This window comes from Lemur catta, chromosome 14 (genome assembly GCF_020740605.2).
Source record: "Lemur catta isolate mLemCat1 chromosome 14, mLemCat1.pri, whole genome shotgun sequence".
Taxonomy (NCBI): domain Eukaryota; kingdom Metazoa; phylum Chordata; class Mammalia; order Primates; family Lemuridae; genus Lemur; species Lemur catta.
Window position 1 is genome coordinate 38,933,382 of NC_059141.1, and position 25,461 is coordinate 38,958,842.

Genomic DNA, 25,461 nt, shown 5'->3' on the forward strand with positions numbered 1-25,461 from the left:
ACTCCATGGTATGAATATACTATAATTTTTTTCTCCTTTCTCTGGTTAATGAACATTTGAGTTGTTTCCAGTTTGGGTTTATTATAAATAAAGCTGCTATGAATATTCCTGTACATCTCTTTTTGTGGACATATGTTGACATTTCTCTAGGATAAAAACCTTAGGATTGGAATTGTGGGGTCATAGGATAGTGTATGTGTAAGATCAAAAGAAACTACCAGAGTTTCCTAAAGTGATTACATAATTTTAAAGCCCCAACGGCAATGTATGATTGTTGTTTGTTCTACATTCTTGTCAATGTTTGATGTTGTTCATCATTTAATTTTAGTCATTCTGCTGGGTTTTAAGGTATCACATTATGATTTTAATTTACATTTCCCTGATGACTAATAACGTTGAGCATCTTTTCATGTGCCCATCAGTCATTCCTAAAATTTCTTTTTTCTGTATTTTTTAAGCAGGGCTTAATTTACTCTTCTTTTTCTAAATTATTAAGGTGGAAAGCTGCAATGGTTTAAATCTTTCTCTTCTAATAGAAAACTTCAAAGGTATTAATTTCTATGTACTACATTCCATGAATTTTGTTATGCTGGTTATTCATTTTCATTTGGTTTTAAATATCTTCTATTTTCACTTGTACTTCTCTTTGACTCCCCTACCCTCACCACTATGGGTCATTTAGAAGTGTGATGTTTATTTTTCAAAATATATTTGGAGCTTTTCTAGATACCTTTCTGCAGGATATCAAGAACTTGCTGGTGTTTTCCAGAAGCACCTTTGCCCAACAGTACTTCCAAACTTTCCATAGCTGATTGGATGATGGGTAGTCACCTATGGCGACCCAAGAACAGTCAATCCATAGTTTGTTCACTAGCTGACAATTTATAGCCTGGTGCAAAAAGATGAGTTACATCAGTGAGATTCTTCCTTTTGGGGGAGATGAATTAGGGAGTACCAAAAGGCTTGGCTAGTTAGCACCAGGAGCAGTTACTGGAAGAGCATCACAAAATGGAGTTATGGCAGTGGCAAGCCCAAGCCAGGTACAAGAGAAGCTAAGGAGGAACTGGAGAAAGGAGGGTAAGTCAATGTGCAGAGAGAAGCAGGACTCCGCGAAAAGAAAAGAAAGTTGCTAGGCCCAGACCTGTCTTAGTTGGGGGGTGGGCTTCCAAGTTAAGTTTTAGGTCTCATTAATTATTTTTATTATTCTTCCACTACCTTGTACTCCATTTTTCTTTTAAGTTACATGAGTGGATTTTTGTTCCTTCCTCTTTGTAAGTCTTTGGAATGCCATGGTAGCTATTTTTTTTGGCTTCCTCATAAGCTTTTTCCCACCCTCACCTTGTAATAACAGACTCTGCCTCCTGGTCATGGGGAGGGAAGGCAGACATGTCCAGTAGGCTTTTGAAAATACAAGACTGAAACTAAAATCAGAATTTGGGCTGGAAAGAGAGATTTTACAGTCATCACCATATAGGTAAAACCTGTAAGGGAATAATATTTATAGAGTACTTCCAACATATTATATTAGGTACTATGCTGGTACATTATATATACTAATACCAGTTAATTCTTACCATAGTACATCTAGGGACCATCATCTCTACTGACAGATGAGGAAACTGGGAATTGGAGAGTTTAAGTGGCTTGGCCAAATTCACCCAGCTGTAGGAGTCAGAATGATAGTGGTCAGTCTCCAAAGCCCAGGTTCCTCAGACCACCCCAGGCTGCTCACGCCCAGTTCAGAGGAGGGCGGGAGTGCTATCTCCTAGAAAGATACTGATGGTGAGAGGACAAGGCTTGGAACTGTGGGGCACTCCAACGCTTGAGAGGAGGGGCTAGTGACAGAAAAGAGAAAGTCAGAGGAGACCCCACCATCATGATGTTGTGGAAGCCAGAGGCGGTGAGTGTTTTGAAAAGCAAAAGGGTGGCTAGCAATCAGATGGTTCAGAAACATCGCGCAAGATAAGGCATGAGTTGAATTTGGTAATTAGAAGCTCAAGCGTGACTGGTGAAAACTGAATCTGCTGGTGCTGAAAGCAGAAGCGAGGTTTTAATTGGTACACAAGTGCATAGGAATTAAGAGAGTGTGGGGCGCGAGTAAGCTATTGAGCAGGGACTGTCTACGGAAGAGAAGGAGCTAATGTTGGGAGTGAAGCTCAGAATTCAGAATTCAAAGGCAGTAATTTATGAGGAGGGACCTATGTGCGCGTAGACAAGGCAAGATTTGCACATTGGACGGAGGAAGCACCTTTTTTCTCTGAAATAAGAACTAAGGAGGTAAGTAAGGAGTCATAATAGGTATGAGTCTGTGCATGTGGGCAGGATGAGAAATCGAGGCAATTCATACGTTGAAGAAGAGACAGCGAAATCTGTAAAGGTAAAAATAACAAGATCAGCTGTAGCACCTATTGGATAAGTAATGATTAACTCTGAAGATTTAGAAATTCCTTCAAGTGCGTTAGGAGGTCATTAGTTGCCCCCATTTGACAGATGCCCAGCCCCGGGTTCAGTGAGTTGCTCTATCGCAAACTGCAGAGACCAGCCTCAGATCTCCAGGCCTGTAACGCCCCGCCGGCTCGCGGAGGTCAACGGGAGCAAGCCGGCGGCGCCCGGGCCCTGCGGCCGAGGGCGGGCTGGAACTACACTTCCCAGTGTGCCCGGCGGGGCGGGGCGCGGCGGGGAGGGCGCAGGCTCCTTCCCAGAAGCAAAAGCGGAAACAAAAGAGTCTCGCCGGCGTCCCCGCCCGCACACTCGCGCACACTCGCGCCAGGGCGCACACGGCACGGCACCGGCGCCTGGAGCGAGCCAGCCAGCGGCGAGCCGGGGCCCCGGCGGGCTGAGCCAGCCGAGCAGCCAGCGAGCCGAGCCCGCGACGACCCCCGCCCCGACCCCCGCCGCAGCCTCCCGCTGGCCGGTGTCCCCGCCGCCCTCCCTGACCCATGGCGCTGAAGCGGATTCAGAAAGTGAGTGCCGGGGCCGGGCCTGGGGCGGCGGGGCGGGCGCGGGCCCCCTGCCCACGCTGACCCTGCTGGTGGTCCCTAGAGACGTGCCAGGAGCGCACGGGGTAGGAGGGTGGGCCGGGGCGGGGGCAGGGCCGGAGGCGCCGGCCAGGCCGGCGGGCACGGGACAGGTGAGGTGGGAGCGGGGCAGGTGCCGGGTAGCCGGAGGTGCTCGAAGGCGAGGGGCCCGCTGCGCTCGCGCCGGAGCTGCTCCCGGAGCCCCGGGTGGAGAGCCTGCTTGGCGCCCAGACCTTCCCGAAATCTGTGCCTCACGGCCACGGCTGGCTTTTGCCTTACGCCGGGCTAGTTTTGACTCCTGTCATGCTAATGTCTTTGACACGCTGTTTCTTAAACCTGCCCTCTTTTATGTTCTCGCTTCCCGGGGCTCCCCGGGAGGGCAAGGAAGGTGTGGTGGGCCTGCAACCTTTCTCATTGGAGCTGTCTGCTCCGTTGTTTCTCTCCTCTGCGGTTGGCTCTTGCTGAGTTGCCCGAATGGGCTGGAAGAGCCCATTTGCGGCCGAGAAGCCAGGAGAAGCCTCCTGCCCCTTCTATTTTGGTACCTCTGCTGCTGCCACTTCAGGTCACATAGCTGTAGTGAAAACATAGTTGCTGATACACAACAAGATGACCTCCTGGCTGTGATTCATAGTGAGTCAAGCCAAATAGGTTTTTTCCCCCTCATGATAAACTTACATGTAAAGTTTGAGACACAACAGAAACTGCCACAAATTAAATTGTTTTGATGCTTTGACACATGAGTATAGAATGAGGAAGAAATGTATGTATTCATTCAACAAATATCCATCCCAACTCTGTAAGGAACTGTCTTCTCTTCATATTATTTATTGCAACCATTTCAGATGTGAACATCGTACAAAATTGAGATTTCTTCCTGTTCACTTTTATTACTTGTTGGTTTGTTTACTGACCCAAGTTTTAGGTTTTACAGCTATAGTCCATGTTGGGAACATCAAAAATACATTTGTTAAATAGGGAGTGCTTGGAGCAAGTTAAGCCAACAGTGGACAATGTGTTTTATGATTGATTTCAGAAGAAATCAGTGCCTACCAAAAATTTTTATCAACTTTTTCCATGAGTCATTACAGCAGTAGCATATGTTAGTGCAGTGATAGAGATGTATGCATTGTATTCTTACTCACCACTGGTGGTATCTTTAGGTACAGAGGACAGCAACTTTTAGACCCTGCCAAGTTTTTTTTTTTTTTTGGTTCAAATACTAAATGTGTGGATCTCTGTTATCTTTTGTTCTATTTAAGGGTCATCTCACTATAAAATGTACAGTTAACAATCAGCATTTATTAGGTAATAATGTTTTTTTGGTTTGAAGATAATGCAATTGCACATTTTTTCATATAGATAATCCGAATTTTTAAGCCCCAGTCAGCGTCTGTAGCATACCTTGCATCCTTATTCATGATGATGTAATGTTGGTTCACATTTGGATCAGACAACACACATTTTCCAAAGAAATTTTTGAATTCTGTTTCCTAGTTGTGAGAATTTTTCACATGATGTTGTACATATGCTGTGGAATTAGTCCACAGTTAAGTGGACATTCAAAAACATATGGACACCCTCTGTAAATACCATGCTTGGCAGTTCTTGTCAGTCATCATGCTGAGCCAGCGTATTTGACTTATATTTATAATTGTAATATGGCATATGTCGAAGTCTTTTTTTAGTAGTTAATTGGTTATTATAGAGTTCTCCAGGACAAAAATATCACTTACATAGAATTGATGTCAAACTTGTTACAAATTGATATTTTGGAGAAGTAATTGGGGATCACATAACATCCCATCTCCATGTGTCCATCTGCGGATTCTCTTTTTTATTATAGGCAAGTTGACTTACACAAATCTCCTTTCCATTAATCACACATTCACACCATTCCCTCAAACGTTAGGGGTCATTCTTTTGACTGATTCTGAACTTTTCCTCCTTTGCCTACCTCCTTGATTAGAAGACATTTCCAGGTCAGAGATGCTGTCTGTCGTATGAACAGTTATAAAGCCTTCTTTGATATCATCAGTATACAGATTTTATTTGAATCTTGCATGTTCCAACAAATGAAGATATATACTGATTTTTGGCCATTCTTCTTAAGCATATTAAAGTGACATTGTCAGTTATTTTCCAGGTCATTAGGTTGTATGTAATTTTCTTGTACCTGAAGTGGCAGGCCTTAGAGCTGTGTGGAACCTCAAATTCCGCAGTAGTGTAGGGGAGGGTACCAGTAGGGGAACTGCTTCTAGGGCAATGCATCAGAATCACCTGTGGGATGTTTTCAGCCTGTCCCCATTGCTGTAAAGTAGAGAGATGTTGAATCCCTCAGGTGGGCTGGGGTGAAAAGAAGATTGAGAACTGCTGATGTTCTGGTCTGCTCTCCTTATATAAAGAAGGATCTGGAGGCCTGTAGTGGAGGAGTGCTTTTGCTCAAGGATAATCTCTTAAGAGGTGATTTGGCATATTTAATTAAGAATGTTAAAATGTTCAATTTCACATTTCTTCACTATGAAAAGAATAAAGATGGTTGAATTAAAAAGATATGTACATACAAGGCATGTGGATATCAATGATTAAAATATAATTCTATACTACAGTATACTAAATGATTTAGTGCTCTAATTTAGGCATCCTGTGCCAGTTTTGCATTTCAGCTCATAAATTTACACACTCATGCCCTATTTTTAGATAACAGTGAAAGATGTTATCATAGTCACCTAAATCACTAAAGGAAAAATGTTTGAACAAAGTCTGAGGAAAGATACCCAAAACATGTCAGAAAAAAGAGGGTAGTTTTTAAGTGGGCATCTTCTTTAAGTGGGTTATTTTCTAGAATTAATTTCTAAGTGTTTCTTTTACCAATATTATTTTCAATGCTTGGTATACTTTTTGGGGGGAATCATTTTTAAAATTATAAATGTTATATCACAATACTGAATGTTTAGAAAACTGGAAGAAAAAAAGGAAATCTTAATACAGTCATTATCATCATCTTAGTATATTTCCATCTAGTTTTTTTTATTTTGATAAAGAATTTGAGGTAGTGATCGTCACACGAGCATGATGTGGTATGATAGGCTTGTTGCCTTTTTTTTTTTTGTCTTTTGAAAAATGAAACAAAAGAGTTTTGTTTTACAAATACAGCAACACTGAGAACTATTCCTTAGTCTGTAGTTCTATTCCCAAAATGGAACATTTGGGTTTTTTAAATAATCAAATTAATCTAAAATATATATATCAACATAAATTAAAATACAATTTTATGAGTGTTTTGAGCTGCTGGATTTTTTGATTTGTAGAATGTCAAATTAAACTTTATGTCAGTCTACAAAACCTTACGATACTTAAAAAACTCAGCCTTCTGTGGATGGAACATTAAATGAGTGAAGAAGGCCTGGTTTTTATTCCTGGCCACGTGGCTTACTGGCTTCAGTTTTCTTATCTACACAGTGCTGCTGCTGCTAACAATAACCGGTGTTTGTGTAATGATTATGCTGTGCTCGACACTGTTCTGAGTACTTGACATATATTAAATGATTTAATCCTAAGTAGGCCCAAGAGGTAGAAAGAGTATCGTCTCCATTTTACAGATGATGAAACTGAGGCACGGGATCACATATGTAGTAAGTGGCAGTGCTAGGACTCCAAACCATCTGGTTGAGATTCCATTCTCTTTACCACTTCAGTGTGTAGCTTCACGTATCCACATATCTTATATCTGTTGTATTTCAACTGAAAGACATGTAGAATCAAATGAGTTTGTGGATGCAAGTGCTTTGCAAACTGAAATGTTCGATACAATTGTAAAGTGGTATTGTAATTAAGACCTTGGCATACTTAATCATTTTTACTAAAGCATTGCTCAGTGTGTTGATTATGCATTGTAAATCTCTGCTCCAGAGTAATGTATACAGAGTAATGTATACAACTCATTTAACGTTGCAAATGAGTAATCTAACTTTGATCATCTTTGTTTCATCACTTTAAATTTTTCTTTTCGAAAAGGTTTTAGAAAAATTAACTGTAGTTCATAAATACTCTGTGGAAAGTATCATTTCATTGTGAAGTTTCCATTTGAGATAACTGTTTATGAATTGATACGGTTGTTTAGTTCCTGCAGTGAGTTTGATTAGTAAACTATTCGAATTACAAGATTACATCCAGGACTGGTTCTTTCAAGAAAGAAGGATATAAGTTTAAAAACAACAACAAAAAAAGAAGGGGCACGCAGTATTTATGCTTTTTGATAGCTAATAAACAGTTTATCTTGAGACAAGCCACCATGTGAATTTTTCTGCTTTCGATTCTTTGTAGTTAAGCTTAGTCTTTCTTTTGCCTCTGATATCATATATCATATATTTTTCTTTCTTCATCTCAACAAAGGTGTAAAAGGACGAGGTTACCTATTATAGTTAAAAAGTTCTGAGGTACCTTCTCTGTGGAAATAAATAGCATAGAACTAAACAGGACTGTTTATGCCTATTTTAGGAAGCCAGGCACACATGAAAACCTAACCTAGCAGGATGTGAGATTGCCTCCAGTAAAGCAGAGTAGCATCCTTGCTCACTTTCTTTCCCTGAAAAACACATAGGAAATGTATGGGCCCTTTATTTTCTTTTAATGAGTGCCACTAATCACAATGATAAACCTAGCCCATAGCCATCAGCCTGAGTTAATGGTTGTCTACTAATGTATTAGCTCTCCCTCTCCTTTTATAGTGGATGAACCAATATTACATCGAATTAAAAATGGGGTACTTGTCCTCTCTCCTCTTGTCCCTGTGAAATGCTAGAATAAATGATAGCAGAATATATATAACATGAACCAGATTTGTGGAATATGGGGACCAGAAGAGTCGTTAGGCCACCTCAGAACAGGTATTGAAGGCAAGACAGGCTCTATTTCTGGCCTGTGTTGGTTTAGATGGCCTCTGAGAAGCTGAGGTTTTTTTGCATTTCATTTGGTTCTGGAATGAGTCTATAAAGGTTTGGTTTCATACAGTAATAAGAGGCTACTTCATTCCAGGAGCTGGCCTTAGTATGGGGAGGAAGCTACCATCTAGATACATACACAGTACTACCCGTCTCACCGCCATGCTCTGCAACCTCCTATTTTGCCTGTTTCTGGGTGTTTTTCCTGCTGCCCTCTGCACATGTGATTCTGTTTGGAGGCTTATCTCCTCCAGTGACTCCACATTGCTTATTTAGATTCCTGTTCTTCTTTCAGTTTAAAAAAGCCTCCCCAACCAGGGTGAGCTGGGGAGTTGGTTCCTTCACTTTAAGCTTCCTCACATAACAATCTGATTGTTCTCACTCCAGGAGGGCACCCCCTTATGTGAGCAGAGTTTGGGTTGCACTGGAGGAAACCAAGCGGACCTGACACCGGTCTTCTCTAAACCAGTAAAATTCTGGCCTGTGGTTTTGCTTTCTCCAAATTTTGATATGTTTTATTTTACTTTCATTTAGTTAAAAATATTTTCTAATTTCCCTTTTAATCTTTTTTGACCCTTGGATTATTTAGAAATATTTATTTGTTATATATTTGGGTGATTTTATAGATAGCTTTCTGTTATTGATTTCTAATTTAATACCATTGTGCTCAGAGAACAAATTCCATTATTATTTGAGGCTGTAAAATTTTTGAGACTTGTTTTATGGCCCAGAATATAGTTTGTATTTTTTTATTAACACAATAAATAATAAAGCCTTCCAGGTGTCCAACACCACTTTTGAATAAACAATGTTTAATAATTTCTAGACTTCAATTTGACATTTCTGGTTGGTGTCAATTGATTCTAGGTTATTTCTAAGAAATGGATGCCAAACTAAGGTTTACACCACCTCAGTATCTTTTTTTGCTGTTTTATGTGCTTCTGTTACGGCAAGTGTTACAGCAAGTGGTCTCGAGAACAAACCGAGCGGCACACGGAGAGTCGGAGAATCAAGGTTTATTCGCCGGCGGGCTCAGAGGGGTCTCGCCACCAAATTCTGAGCCCCGTCTACCCAATTTTTCCCATTTTTATTAAGTTGGGGTGATCCAAGAGGAGGGATCTCAGGTGACTAATGCCCCCCAGGTAATAAGTTTAGTGTTTGCACTAGGCAGTAGGATTAGTGTTATGCTGATATGCCAGATGTTAGGTTAGTGATACGTTAATGTACTAGGTGTTAGGTTAGTGTCTTGCACCAGGTAATTAGGTTTAGTGTTATGCTGATGTACTAGATGTTAGGTTAGTCATATGCTAATGTGGGTCTTCCGTGAGGGGTGGGGGTCTCAGGTGGCTGCTGTGCCAAGTAATAGATGGGGGTTTTTCCTTATCACTTCCACAACAGTTTAGTGAATCATTAACATCCACTTTTTAAAATGAAATAGAAAATATTAGTGCTTTGCATGTAGTAAGGATATTGTTTCATGAAACTTTTGTTTAGTTATGTGTGTGTATCCCAGTGTATCTTTTTACTAGGTTGTGTATAAAATGTTTTTATTATGAATTGCTGTAAGGAAAGTTTGAAAATCATTGTTCTATAACATTAGATCCTTCGGTAAAATTAATGTCAAAAATGCATGCCATATATACATACATATACATATTGTAGAAGAAGATCAAAAGAATATATATACATGTATATGCAGAGGCATATATTTATACACATACACAGACATAATGTAAAATGTTCTAGCTTTGGAAACATTTCCATTTGATACAAACTGTCAATGTTTATTGTTTTCTACTTTAAGTAGCAGAATTGTACAGTTACTGATGTACAGCCATAGTATTCAAGAATAGCAGTGAGTGATACTAGAGATATTAGTTAATTTATTATGCAAACACTTATTAAATGCTTACCATATGCCAGTTATTAGGGATGGAGCTGTAAGAAGTAATAAATAATAACAAATATTTGGTAGATATTGGTAGGTATGTTCATGTTTTATGTGCATTTTAAGAAATAGGTAGCTAGGTTTTCTTTCTTTTTTTTTTTTCCCCTCCCCTGAAGCTCTATCTTTCTTGGTTATTATGAAGTAAATAGTAAGTTTTGATAATGGAGCATTCAAAATGTTCTATGTAGCTTATTCTCCCGTGTGTCAAAATTCTGTCATGTATTTTTTGAAGTTGAGTGTAATTTCCTATCTTGTTTTTCTTGCCTCTCAGTGTGTCTTTGAACGCAAACACTCTACTGAACACTTACAAAGTAGTGTTCATTTCTAACCTTTTATAAAATAAAAGGCTCCTGAGAAAAGATAAAAAGAATTCCTTTCATTCCTTCACTCATCACAACTTTGTTTCTCTTGAGCACAGTTAAAAATGTGCAAATGGCCTTAATTCAGTACTGGGGCATTGTTTGCTCCAGTGTCGGTTGAGAATAATTGTCCTCTCGGTATTGCAGTCTGGAGGTGAATATTGACTCCGAGCGGGAAAAATGCTGGAGTGGAGTCAGATGGTCTGAACCTTTGTCCTAGCTTTGGCTTTGTGACCTCTGCCAAGAAACTCATAGTCTTTATTTTCCTCATCTGGAAATTTAATGGGTTGAACTCGGTACTTTCTATGGTTCTTTCTGCTTCATAATTTTAAGCAAACCTAAATAATGTTATTTGCTATTTGTTTTTGTTTAGCAGACAGCAGAACTGGTCACAATAATAAACCCTGAACATTGGCACCGGGCTCTGCAGGTATATGAGACTTGAGTTAAAATTGACTTACTTTGAGATGTCAGAATTGAAATAAATGTTGGCATCTTAATGTATAATATAAGGTCAATAAGTCCTATTCTTTGATTAAAGAGCAATTATTTGTGATGCAAATAAGATGTATTTCTATTATTGTACTGGTAATATAACATACTTTTCTAATTCCATTTGGATTCCATCTGTTTCACAGGTGGCTTTTGTACTTCAAAGATTGTTTTAACCACATACTTAGTTGCTTTATATGATGGATTTTTAAGATTCAAGTTGATGCATTTATGGAGCACCTTCTGATATAAGTTATATACTAAATGCAGTAAGGAGATACAGTTATATAGAAAAGTGAGGTATCACCATTTAAAAGAAATTTAAAATTAATAAAGGTGAGAAAAATACTGTAACAACTAGATGGACTTAGGAAAGGACCATAAAGAAAATACAACATATTTGAACAGGAAGGGAGTCAAAGGTGGGAGAGGCCAAATTTATTTGAGGGAAATCAAGAAAAATTTCACGGAGAAGATGGAATTGGATAGGTTTGGAAAGGTGAACATTTTGAAAGAGGGGAGCCAGGTTTATAACAGAAGCTACAGAAATTAAGTCACTAGAAAGTGCTTGGCTTATTTGGGAAGGAGCAGATAATCCTGCTTTTGGGAATCATTCAGGGAATAGTGGACCATAAAGTTTCATACTGTGAAGGAAGGCCCATGCTGAGAAATGTGTACTTAAAGTAGAAGCTTGGGGAAGCCATTGGAGGTTTTTGAGAAAGGAAGTAGCATTCTTAATCATAGCACTAAGTGTGTGTCCTTGCCCTCATAGAGCTCAAGACAGTTCACTGTTTGTCACTATAATTTTATGACTGTCAAAGAAAAGGAAGCACAGAGTTCTCTGGGAATATACAATGACCCATTGAAGGGTTCGGGGGGAAAAACCTCCTCAAGGAAATTATGTTTAAGATGAGATGGAAAAGTAATAGTAAATTAGATAAAATGAATGGCTGAGTGAGAGAGAGTGTTGGAGATGGGAAGTGATTAGGAATCTTCTATTTAAAAGAAAGCCATGTTTGAAACCAGAGGCAAGATAGCATTTTGGGGAGTTGAAAGTCATTACCGCAGGTGCAGAGAGCACTGGGGAAAAGGGGTTGCAGACATGTGGCTGGAGAGAAGCAGTCGGACCCTGGAAGTTCTGGGAAGCCATTTTAAGGATATGTAAGTCTTACTTTAAGGCAAATGGAAAACACTGAAAAGGTTTGACGTAGTACTTTAAGAAGATGATTTTGGCAGCAGCGTGTAGGTAGAGAAAAGAGTCAATCGAGATGTTGAAGTTGTTCAAGTGAGATCCAAGAAGGGTCTGAGCTAGAATGGTGGCAGAGGGCATTGAAAAGTGAGGTATGTGAGAAAAATTGTAGGGTGTTTGTATCACCTGACTCTTGAGTTGGTCTGACCAACCTGTGCCTAAACCTACTTGGCCCTTCAAGTCAAGTCCCAAAGACTTGCTGGTCTGGGCAATTTCTTCAGACTCCTATTATCTGTTCTGGTCCCAGATATTGTAATCCAGTCTGCCTGGCTTATGCCTTTGGCTTCTTATCCTGAAATGTCTCTCCTCTGGCTTTTCTCAGATTCTTCTGAGAAACAAAATATAAAATAAAAAATACTTTTTATTTATGTAATGCCTCTGATGGAACTGTTGTATATGTAGGGAGGATATTTAAACAGGTATGTTTGAAACTAGAGACAAGATAGTATTTTGGGAAATTGAGTCATTGTGGCTGGTGCAGAGATCACTGGGAAAGTGGTTGCAGAAATGAGGCACTGGGTAGATAATGTCCCTAATACTGACCTTGAACTTTCATTCTTTATAGTTCATATTCAGTAAACATTATTCTAATGTGGCACAGTCAACAGTGTAATTGTTTTCTTCATCTTCTTCCTTTTGTGTGGAATTTGGCTGCATCATTATTATTTTTAAACAGCCTTTGCCAGAGATACCTGATCCAAAGACACAGCAAACCAGCCAGGACCAGTTTGCTGAAGTGGATTTGGTTCCTGTAACTTAGTTAATTGGATGTTGTCAGCAGTATGAAGTCTTCCGGGAAGAATCTACATGGTTGAAAATCAAGATGTACTTTTAATTCAAGGCCTTAACAAGGTTCTGTATTTGGAGGCATTTCTAATGATTGTTTGAAAATGTCTCTATTGAAATAGCTCTAGTCAACTGGATAAGGAGATCAGGGCCTGAACTGTAAGCCCGTGAAATGTTTATTTACAGACACACCAAATATAGCTCAGCTATCCCTTTAGAGACAACATGAAAAATGCAATCCAGTGAGAATAACTGTCTTGTTTTAAGAGTTTTGAGGTAAAGATGGTTGTGTCACATTAATTAATTGCTGGTTGAACCAGGGCTATTGAAATAATGCTTTCATAAGCTTTGGATTCAGTAATTTCAATTTTGGACTGTAAATCAGCTCCTATACACAGGCTGTTTCATGTCCTTTACACACACGCAGTAGGGTATATATTAATATTACTTCTATAATTTTACAGAGGTTTAGATCTTCTGACTATTGAAGCCAGAAAACAACAAAGCATTTTCAAGCCTGGTCAGCATAATTTTTTAGGGAATATTTACTGCCTGGTGTCATATTAAGTTTTATGGTAAATAAGGCAGCTCTTACTTGTTAGCTTTCATTCTCCACTGTTCAGAGTGGACTGTTAGCCTTCCGGGAGCTGGGTGAATTAACTTAGGCCCCTTCTCTTACATTCCTGTCTTTGTTTCCTTTTATTTGTTTACTTTGAATTAGGCTGCCTCATCTACTTTTAGATTTTAAGTCCCCTAGAGGCAGGGATAGTGTCTGGGTTGGTTTTATGGAGAACACTCAGCATATTGTGGGGGTGTTATAAACATGCCATCTGTGCTAATTTAAAATTCAGTTTCAGACCTTTCAGTACTTTTGTGTCTAGTTGGTTATAGAAATCTGAACTAGAATGGAGGTACTTAGCCATGTAAGCCTGTGTAAATCCATTAGGTACACATTTTTGTGGGCTTATACGTGCTTTTATTTCCAGTAATGATATAAGGACACTGTCCTTTAATCTACTGCTTATTAATATCTTATCTTTTTATTTTGAAATTTAGATACTCCCAGGTGGTTTTTTGTTGTTGTTGTTTGTTTGTTTTTTGAGACAGCATCTTGCTCTACCCAGGCTAGAGTGCAGTGGTGTCATCACAGCTCGCTGCAACCTCAAACTCCTGGGCTCAAGCAATCCTTCTGCTTCAGCCTCCTGATTAGTTGGGACTACAGGCGTGTGCATCACTATGCCCAGGCAAACCCCTGGCTAGTTTTTTATTTGAATATTAATCAGAATAGAAAATCGTTTCATTGGTACAGACTACTTTTGTCTGGGGCACACTTTTACCAGTTTGATGATGTTTGTTTAGATATAGGGTGGTTTGTTTTAAGCTTACTTTTTCTCAAAGGGAAAAAAGAAAATTGAATCAACACTGCATTTCAATTTTAGATTAAAAGCCATTGGAAATGAAATTGAAACACACACAAAGCACACAGTGTGCTTACTGTAATATGTTCATTTCATATATGGATTTATAACTGGTCTCATTATTTGATAGACATCTTTTACATTATATGAACTCTATATCCTTGCCTATCTTTTTGATACTATCATTGTGTTCTTCATTATGACAAAATCCATTTAAAAAGTTATAATGTAAACTTTTTGTTTAAATATAGGATAATACATAAAGTATACCAGTTGATCAATTTTTACCAAGTAAATCTATGAAACCAGCACTTAGCTGAAGAAATAGTATTACAAGGACCCTAGGAATCCTTTTTTCTCCCTTCTTCTGCTCTCAAGGTAAATCACTAGTCTGACCTCTGTCACCATAGATTAGGTTAGCTTGTTTTTGAACTTGGCTCTCTCTGGCTTCTTTTGCTCAACATGTTTGTGGGATTCATCTATATTGTTGCATAGAACTGTAGGTCACTCATTCTCATTTGCATGAATATGCTACAAGTTATTCATTCTGCTGTTGGTGGACATTTGGGTTGTTTCTGGTTTGGGGTTATTACAAATAATGTCACTGTGGTGAGCATGTATTCATGTTTCTGTTAGGTATACATCTGGCAGTAGAAATGCTAGGTCATGTAGTATTTCTATGTTTACCTTTAGTGGTTACTGTCAGTTTTCTTCTTCTGCCAGTGGTGTATGAGAGTTCCATCTGCTTCACATCTTTGCTAACACATGTACTTTCTTCTTTTTCATTTTAACCATTCTGTTGGGTATGCAGTGGCATAGCATTTTGGTTTTAATTTGCATATCCTTGATGATTAATGAAGCGGAGCCCCTACTGATATATATATATTGGCCATTTGGATAGCTTCTTTTGTAAAGTACCTCTTTAAGTTAGCTTTAAGAAAAAAGTGATTTGTAGCAACTTTCTTTTTTAACATATTCTGGATGAGTCTTTTGTCAGATATATGTAGTATTGCAAATATTTTTTCCCACTTGTGTGACTTGCCTTTTCACACTTTTAATGTGTCTTTTGATGAACAGATGCTCTTAATTTTAATCAAGTCCAACTTTTCCATTTTTTCTCTTATGCTTCATTCTCTTTGTGTCCTATTTAAGAAATGTCTGCCTCCCGCAAGGTCATGAGACATTTTATGTTTTCTTTTAAAAGCTTTACTATTTTACCTTGCATATTTAAACCTACAGCCTATTTTGACTTGATTATTGTATAGTCATGCATTGCTTAATGACAGGGACATGTTCTGAGAAATGCATCATTAGACAATTTCATCATTATGTGAACGTCATAGAGTGTACTTACACAAACCTAGGTGGTATAATCTACCATACACCTAGGCTGTATGGTATAGTCTGTTGTTTTTAGGCTACAAAGCTATACATGTTACTGTACTAAATACTGTAGGCAATTGTAACACAATGGTAAGTATTTGCATGTCTAGATATATCTAAGCATTAAAAACGTACAGTAAAAATAAGGTTTAAAAGATTAAAAATGGTACACTTGTATAGAATACTTACCACAAAGGGAACTTGTAGGACTGGAAATTGCCCTGGCTGTGGTGAATGAACATTATAAAACACTGTACACTTAGGTTACACTAAATTTATTAAAAATTCTTCAATAAGTTATCCTTAGCTTACTGTAAACTTTTTACTTTATTTTGATTTCTACTTTTCAAACATTTTTTGTTGAAAACTGAGACACACACACACATTAGCCTCGGCTACACAGGGTCAGGATCATCAATATCACTGTCTTCCACCTCCACATCTCGTCCTGTTGGAAGGTCTTTAGGGGCAGTAACACGCACAGCTGTTGTCTCCTCTGATAGCAATGCCTTCTTCAGGAACATCTGAAGGACCTGCCTGAGGCTGTTTTACAGATAACTTTTATAAGTAGAAAGAACACACATTAAAATGAGGATAAAAAGTATAGTATAGGCCAGGCACAGTGGCTCATGCCTGTAATCGCAGGAGGCCAAGGCAGGAGGATTGTTTGAGTTCAGGAGTTTGAGACAAGCCTGAGCAAGAGTGAGACCCCGTCTCTAGTAAAAATAGAAAAAATTAGCCGGGCGTGGTGGTACACACCTGTAGTCCCAGCTACTTGGGAGGCTGAGGCAGGAGGATCGCTTGAGCCTAGGAGTTTGAGGTTGTAGTGAGCTATGATGACACCACTATACTCCAGCCTGGGTGACAGAGCAAAACCCTGTGTCAAAAAAAAACCCAAAACTATAATATAGTAAATAACATGTCAGTAACATAGTTGTTTATTATCATTATCAAGTATTAATGTACTGTACATAATTGTATGTGCCATACTCTTATATGACTGGAAGTGCCGTAGGTTTGTTTACACAGCATCAACAGAAACACGTGAATAATGGATTGCACTATGATGTTACCACAGTGATGAGGTCACTAGGCAATAGTAATTTTTCGGCTCCATTGTAATCTTATGTGACCACCATCATATTAATATGTTTGGTCTGTTGTTGACTGGAATGTTGTTATGTGGCACCCAACATGTATGGTTTGAGGTAGGGGGTCAAAGTTAATTCCCCCCCCCCCATGTGGATACCTAATTTACCCAGCACCGTCTATTGAAGAAAAAAAAAAACTTTTATTTTCCCTCTACTAGGATGTCATTGTTTTTACTTTACTTTTGGAGTTCTATGTTTGCCATTGTTTTCTTTCCATTTTCAACACCTGGTCAAAATAAGTAACGTTTAAATAAGTACTCATGGTCCTACTCAGATGTAAAACACTATCACTTTTGCTTCCACATTAGAAGTTCTATTTGTTTACCCAAGACAGTGATGATATCCTAATTGGGTTTAAAGAATACATTGTTCATGTCCTTTATGTGCGACTTTCTGAAGCTTTGCAGAGCTCCAGGGAGGCACCACTCACTTTGTGTGAATGGTGTTTCTTAGATTTGGTGGTACATGGCCTATATGGCAAAATCCAGCAGCCCTGAATGCTACTTGTAATAACTGGGAAATAAAAAGAAATCATTAATATTTTCTATGCCTCCAATAACCTACCTTTTAACAAATAAAGGTTATTTATATTTAAGTACAGTACTGAAGTGTGCTACAAGTTTAAAGGGGTATATAAGAAGTAAACTCTGAGGTAATCCTTGTGACTTTTCAGAATTTATCAGATCTTATAACCTTACTTTTTTTTTTTTTCACAGACAGGGTCTCACTCTTGCTTAGGCTAGTCTCGAACTCCTGAGCTCAAGTGATCCTCCCGCTTCAGCCTCCCAGAGTGCTAGGATTATAGGTGTGAGCCACTGTGCCCAGCCAACCTTACTTTTTAATGTTTCATATATCAGTTTTTAGTTTTGCTTTAGAAAGTAGTTTACCACAGTTAAGATTATTAAGTTCCTCATTAGATCACTTGTCTGTCCTAGGAGAAACTTTGTTTCCAGGACTTCCTAGAGCATTCTAAACTTTAATCAACACATTCAGAAGGTAACCATTGAGGCTTATACTCCTACATGTATTTCCTTGGAAGTCCCACCACTGCAGCAACTTTTTTTTTTTTTTTTTTGAGACAGAGTCTCACTCTGATGCCCGGGCTAGAGTGAGTGCGGTGGCGTCAGCCTAGCTCACAGCAACCTCAAACTCCTGGGCTCAAGCAACCCTACTGCCTCAGCCTCCCGAGTAGCTGGGACTACAGGCATGCACCACCATGCCCGGCTAACTTTTTCTATATATATATTTTTTAGCTGTCCGTCTAATTTCTTTTCTATTTTTAGTAGAGACGAGGTCTCGCTCTTGCTCAGGCTGGTCTCGAACTCCTGAGCTCAAACAATCCGCCCGCCTGGGCCTCCCAGAGTGCTAGGATTACAGGCGTGAGCCACCGCCCCCGGCCACACTGCAGCAACTTTTAAGCTTCTAAGAATCTAGAGGAACAGACAGACCCTCTTTCCTGTACCTTTTAAACTACATCTTACGAAAATATTTTTTTCTACATATGAATAATTTCTCCTTGAATTTTATGCCCTAGTTTAATCATCAACAGATGTGTCTGACCAGTAACTTGTGAGGATTTTTATTAGCATCACAATCTGATACTATTACATTAGATCTTTAAAACTTCAGAAGGATATAGAGGGGATGAAAGTATAAAATCAGAATGATGCCTGTCAGAAAGGATGTGTAAGTACTTAATAAACTTCTATAATTAGGCCAGCTGGTTGAGTATAGAACAGATTTTTTTTTAAAAATTTCTGTCCATGCTGCAGACTGCAGCCCTGTTTGTGGGCAGTTCTGTCACTAAGGATTGCCCAACTTTGAGACTGCGTCAGTTCAGCACAAATGCCTAACTCCTCTTGGAAAAGCAACCCAAAGCCATGTCCTGAAAAATAGGTCAGTAGCATCCTAAATAAACAATAAAGAGGGAATATTTATGTAATATTTAGAGTCTTGAGGGCTTCTAAACCTGTAAAACCAAAGCAAAAATTTCTAACAGTAATTTTGTGTGGCTGTGGATACTTTGCTAGAGTATATATTATACATTCTATAAATTAAAAATAGTTGTGGCAATGGTATAATATCTTAATGATTAATATTCTTTTGATATTCATTTTTAGGTTTCATTATGTTATTTAAAGGATCACTCGAGTGTTTTTAAGTAAACTACAATATTCTCTTTTAACACTTGCTATGCTTTTTATTATATGTAGTCTGCATGTCTGTATATTGATTTTGATTCTGTTGCCAAATCTAATCATTTCATTTCTAAAAGATTGAAATTTGAGATATTTATGTTCTGATTGCATTATCCCTTAAATTTTATTATTTGATTCAAATAATACCAAACACCTTATGTGAAAGGCATTGTGCTTAGTATTGTGGAGGAATCCCTGAATAAAATACATAAAATTTCTGGTTTTAAAAAAATGTTCTGGTAGAAGAGCAAAGGAAGAGCAAAAATTAGCATTTATTAAGTACCTACTGTACATGCTAGGTATTAAGCTAGGTGTTTTCCTTATGTATTTTCTTTTACTTCTCAATACAATTCTTTTCTTTTCCCCCAAACACTTATAGTAGAAGCATCAATACAATTCTTTAAGGTAACCAGTAATATCCCCATATTACAGATGGTACACTTGAGACTCAGAGAGGTTAAGTAAATTGCCCAGTCACACAGCTAGTAAAGGTCTGATCCATGTCTGAATGACTCCAAAACACATGGTTTTCAAAGTGGCCCTTGAGAAGATAGCCATTGTTAAGGAGAATGGATAAAATTTGGGCATGGGAGATGAGAGGAAGGTTATTTTAGAAGAAAAATTATGAAGGCCGGAAAACTTAACCATGTACAGGGGACATTTAGGTAGTCAGGTTAGACCAGCAGTTCTCAAACTTTTTGGCCTCAGGACCCTTTTAATATTCTTAAAAGTATGTAGGAACCCAAAGAGCTTTTGTTTGTGTGGGTTATATCTATTGATATTTACCATGTAAGAAATTAAAAGTTTAAAAATACTTAGTAAATAATTTTTAAATAATAAATACATGTTAACATAAATGACATTTTTATGAAAAGTAATCATATTTTCTCAAACAAAAAAAAGTAGAGTAGTATTGTTTTACACATTTCCAAATCTCATTATAATCAAGCTTATAGATGACAGCTGGATTCTGACATATGCTTATGCATTCAAGCTGTTACAATACAAATATCATTAAGCCTCTGGAAAACTCCACTGTATACTCATGAGATACTGAGTGTGAAAATGGCAGATAACATCTTAGTTTTATTATGAAATTAATTTGGACCTCACAGACCTCCTGAAAGTATTTTAGAAAATCCAAGGTCATTCTTTGGAGAATAACTAGGCAAGTTTGTGAAGAGGAGCTTAGATGAAAGTGTAGCTTTCATACTAGATAATGAAAACACTTTCATTGGTGGAGTTTGGTCTTTACTAAGCACTGGGAAGCCACTGAAATTTTCTAAGCAGAAGAATGAAATGAGAGCTGTGTTTTTAGAAGGTAATTATGCAAGTAATGCATATTGGGAAGCAGTTATAGTTGAACTGTAATTGATGTTGGAGGTAACTGGTAAGCAATGCAATGGATATTGACGTAGAATATATTGTACTTCACATCTGACTACGTATGAGGGACATAAGAGAAAGTGAGGAGTCAAGATAATACTGAGATTTTGAGCCTGTTGACTGGGTGGTTAATGTCCCATTAACAGATAAGGAACAAGAAACAAGCTTGGAAAAGAAAATAGTGAAGTTTTATAATATATATAAAATGTTTTACATTTTTTAAATTTTGAAATAATTTTTAGTCTTCAGAAAAGTTGTGAAAATAAGGTGAAAAGTTCACATACATCCTTTACCTAACTTCCCCTAATATTCACAACTTACGTAATCATCGTACAGTTATCAAAATGAGGAAAGCAAGCTTGGTACAATCCTATTAACTAAACTACATACCTAATTCGGATTTCTCCAGTTTTTCCACTAGTGTCTTTTTCCTGTTCCATTCCACATTGAATTTAGTTGTTGGATCTCTTAGTATCTGTCTTCCAATCTGTGACAGTCTTTCATTGTATTATAAAAAGTTTTTAATGAAAAGAGAAGATGTAGAGGGAAAAAAGTGTCATTTCATCGCTTTTAAAATGCATAAGAGGCCAGGAGAAGTGGGTCATGCCTGTAATCCTAGCACTCTGGGAGGCCAAGGCCGGAGGATCCCTAGAGCTCCGGAATTCGAGACCAACCTGAGCAACAAGAGCAAGACTGAGATGGTCTCTTCTAAAAATAGAAAAATTAGCTGGGCACGGTGGTGTGTGCCTATAGTCTTAGCTACTTGGGAGGATGAGGCAGGAGGATTGCTTGAGCCCAGGAGTTTGAGGTGGTAGTGAGCTATGATGATGCCACTATACTCTAGCCCACGTGACAACAGTGAGACTCTGTCTCAAAAAAAATATGTACACATAAACAATAAAAATCTTTTTTTCTTTAAAAAATTAGAAAAGTGTTATAAAAAAATTGAAACAATATAGAAGACATAAAGTAAGGAGTAGTAACCCACTCCTAGAGATGAGTATTAATAGTTTGGTGTGTATCCTTTTCTTCATGTGTTTTTTATGCAAGTATAATTTGTGCATGTGTTATGAGATCATAATAGGCATACCATCCTGCAGCTTGTATTTTTCATTCAAACTCTGTTCTATTCATGTAACATTCTTTAATATCAGCATATACAGATGTATCTCATTCTTTTTAATGGTTGCTCAGTATTTCATAATATGGCTATATCATTTTATGAAACCATTCTCTTATTGATAGGCCTTTAGGTGATTCTCAGTTTTTCATACTTACATAAGATGCTGCACTGAACATTCTTATATATGTATCTTTGGCTACCTGGGAAATTACTTCTATGAGGTGACATTACTGGATCAGAGACCATACACATTTTCTACTTTCACAGTTAATATTACCAAATTACCCTTCAAAAGATTCTGAGTTTACACTCCCTCTAGCAGTGAGTGACATTATTTCACAACAAAGCTGTGGATGGAAGTATTCTAATCTGTTGACTATGGTTTGGTATGGGTAATGGTCTTATTGGCGTTAAACTATACATTGCTCTATTTTTTTCCTACAAATCACTGTTTTGCTTTGTTTTGCTTTTGTAACACACACAGATACAGTATTTAATTTTTTCTAAAAAAATGAACGGTTTTAAATGCTTTGTCTTTGAAATCTTTTAATTCAGCATGAGATAAAAGCATGGCCATGAAGAGATCTAGACAAGAGGCGTGAGGGGCTCATGAAACAGTTAGGCTATGTATGGGGTGCATCTCAGATGTCAGGCAGTATTGGAACAGGCAGGCATAAACTTTCACGAAGTAGGGTCATAAATTGTGCTCTAGAGGGACTTCCATTAGCAGTGAGGAATGCGGGAGTTAAGCCTTGGCTCTTGTAAAGATCTGTGGTCTTGAGCAAGTTGTATAATTCAGTGTTAATTCTTACAGAGTGCGTAGGGGAGAGGGTACGTGAAGAGACTACTAATCTTTGCATATCCTTTTGGAATAACATAAGAATCACTAAATTATCTTTGATACCTCATATGTGGCTGTATATAGTAGTAGTAGGTAAATAAGAATGCCAGTTATAGCAGATAAACCATAAGTCAAATGAGGCAGTTTCAGAAAAGCTGAGAGTAATCTGAATCAAAAGGGAGAATTTAATAGATACAAGCAATCCTTGATTTCTTGTGTCATCTAAAAGTCCGTTGGCTGCTGAATAGACTAAAAGCAAAAAGAGTGGGGATTTGGTTTGGTTGTAGTTTTTGTTTGTTTATATTTGTTTATATTTATATTTGCACCTCATCAGTACATCTTGGAATTTTCTAAAATATCTTCATTTTTCTTTTTTCAAATTTAAGATCTGTATTTTTGGGGGTGATTGAGGGTATGTTTTGTACCTTTTGTTTTCCGTTGGTCATTCTGTCTGCACATACGCTTTGTAGCTTCAGTTACATCTTTCCAAACAGTATAACGGCATATTTCCAGACACATGGATTGACAAAGGGATAAAACATTAGGCTTCTAGACCCTCCTAAAAAGTCTAGGATGTGTAAGTCTCCTGACCAAAGCATTACTGGAATTATTTGTAGTACCTAATGATTGATGTGAATATTAAGGATGTTTGATGTAGTATCAGCTGCCTCCTTCTTATATGGGTGGACTTTAATAAGAACCTGAGCTTTGTAGAATTTGTTTGTTAGATTTTCTCTCTTTCTCTCCCTAGCTCTAACTTCTTCTAATCGAGAAGGTAGAATCAGAATGTAAAAACATAAGAATAAAATAACCTTTATTTTATACAATATTTTTAAAGGGATTTGAAGATCAGTCTGACATTTGAAATTTGAATATGGTTCAAGGCTGTTTGAACTAAAATATGGTTTTGGTTTTTCTTGTTAATAAAATTGATATGTACATTTTTGTCTATATGTGTGATACACATATACATAGTCTTTATGTAAAATACATACATGCAAATCATTAACAGTTTTTTAAAACCACAGAGACTATTTTCTGATTAACTAGTTTTCTAGTTAAAATGAGGGCAAAGAATTCTCATTTACACTAATGTTTAGAAAACTCAACATGATGAATACTTTCAGAAGCAATCTCCTAAAAGCCCAAATTAGAAAACTGTTATAAGGTACAGCCATTCTAAAATGGGGCAATGAATTGGGAACTGCTCCTCCCTCAATCTTTTAATCTGTTTAAATAATTGTATTCTGGTACTGAAGAATCAAATGGTTGTTATCAATCCCATAATATCATAACATTTACTGGAATGCTTACTATGTGCCAGAGATTGTGCTGTATCATTTCACTTGATTGTCATAGAAACTATGGATGAAGGTAGTAATGCCACTTTACATAAAAGAAAACTGGGGTTTGGAGAGGAAAAAATGATTTTCCCCAAGATCATGTGGCAAGTGAGTGGTGGCATCCAGACTTGAACTTCAAAGCCTTGCTTTTAACCAGGATAGCTAAGTCAAAGATTGAAATCATTCTTATTGCTTAAATGCACACAGAGCAAAGGAACAGCTGTGTTAGTTAATTCTTGTTAGAAAGAGAAACCTCACACCAGCTATTAAAAAAAGAGCGACAAAACAAAAATGAAAGTACCAAGGTGTACTGGAAAAGAACATTGGACTTGGAAGAAGCAGACCTGGGTTTGCACTTGGCTCAGTTACTTAGCTCATATCACTTCCTTGGGAAAGCCTTCCCCTGTCACATCCTCTTTCTTGTTTGTCTCTATTAGAGCACTGAGCTCATCGCTATAATTACCATATTGCAGTGATTCTAAGGTGCACATCTTTCACATTTTAACATTTGTAAAATCTAGGTGCATCTTATAATTGATGGTGTCTTAGAATTAATTGGCAGCATTTTTCCCTAATTATTGGTACTTAAAGATGTGACTTATAGTCAGTGATGTCTTAGATTTGATTAAGTGTCATGTTTACTTATGTGTTCCCACAGAAATGTTTACATCACTACCGTGGTTTCAAATACCAAGTATGTACAACAATTTTCCAATTTCTAGCCTCACCCTCTTTTAAGCTCCAGCCCTGTATGTGGAACTAAAGTTTTTCTTGGTACCGCAGGGATCACAGATCCAACATGTCAACTCTCCGGATCATCTTGCCTTCTAGTGTCCCCCATCTCAGTAAATGCCTTCTACATTTGTGAAACTAAAAATCGAGAAGTTGGACTGCCTGGGTTTGCATCCCAGTTCCACGAGCATACCATGAAGTGCGTCACCTTTACCTATAAAGTGGGGAACGTGATGACATCTCCCTCTGAGGGTTGTTAGGGTGACTAAGACATTGAGTAAATGTTAGCTGCCACCTACTCTTCGTCATATGTATCTGTGACCTCTCCCTACTTTGTACTTGTGTGATTCATCATCAAATCCTGTGATAGGCCCCCTTCAACGTGTCTCAAATACCCGCTTTTATCTTGCCACCACGTCCCCAGTCTAAGCCACCATTTCTCTCGCCTGTAGTGACTAGTCTTATTGCTTCTCCTCTAATCCAGTTTCTAATCCAGTCCGAACCAACCATCCTTTAAATCAGAGCCTGCCACTTCTTAAAACCCCTCCCAGTGCGCTTGCTATAAAACCCCAAATGCTTAAGGCGGTGTGTTTCGCTCGCTGTTTTCTGCCTGTCTTCTGTCTGCCTTTCCAGCTTCATCCTCTGCCACTCTGCCTCCCAGTGTTACTCATTTCCCCCAAAACGAACTCCCACTTGTCCTTTAGCTTTCAGCATCAATGTCACTTCCTCAGAGGCATTCCCTGATTTTCCAAACTACGTTAGATTCTTCCATTATAGTCCTTCATATTGAACTTATACCTTTCTTTTTTTTTTTTTTTTTTTTTTTGAGACAGAGTCTCACTATGTTGCCCAGGCTAGAGTGTCGTGGCATCAGCCTAGCTCACGGCAACCTCAAACTCCTGGGCTCAAGCGATCCTCCTGCCTCAGCCTCCCAAATAGCTGGGACTACAGGCATGTGCCACCATGCCCGGCTAATTTTTTCTATATATATTTTTAGTTGTCCATGTAATTTCTTTCTATTTTTAGTAGAGACAGGGATCTCGCTCCTGCTCAGGCTGGTCTCGAACTCCTAACCTCAAGCGATCCTCCCGCCTC

General features: G+C 38.1%; 1 protein-coding gene across 1 annotated transcript in view; it reads left to right on the forward strand.

The window, feature by feature from the left end:
* The first annotated feature begins 2,709 nt into the window (after positions 1-2,709).
* UBE2D1 (ubiquitin conjugating enzyme E2 D1) overlaps positions 2,710-25,461 on the forward strand; it is a 31,997-nt gene continuing 9,245 nt past the window's right edge. The window contains exon 1 of the mRNA XM_045568784.1: positions 2,710-2,963. Within this exon, the coding sequence (XP_045424740.1) occupies positions 2,940-2,963 (24 nt within the window). The 5' untranslated portion in view covers positions 2,710-2,939. The remainder of the gene's footprint in view (positions 2,964-25,461) is intronic.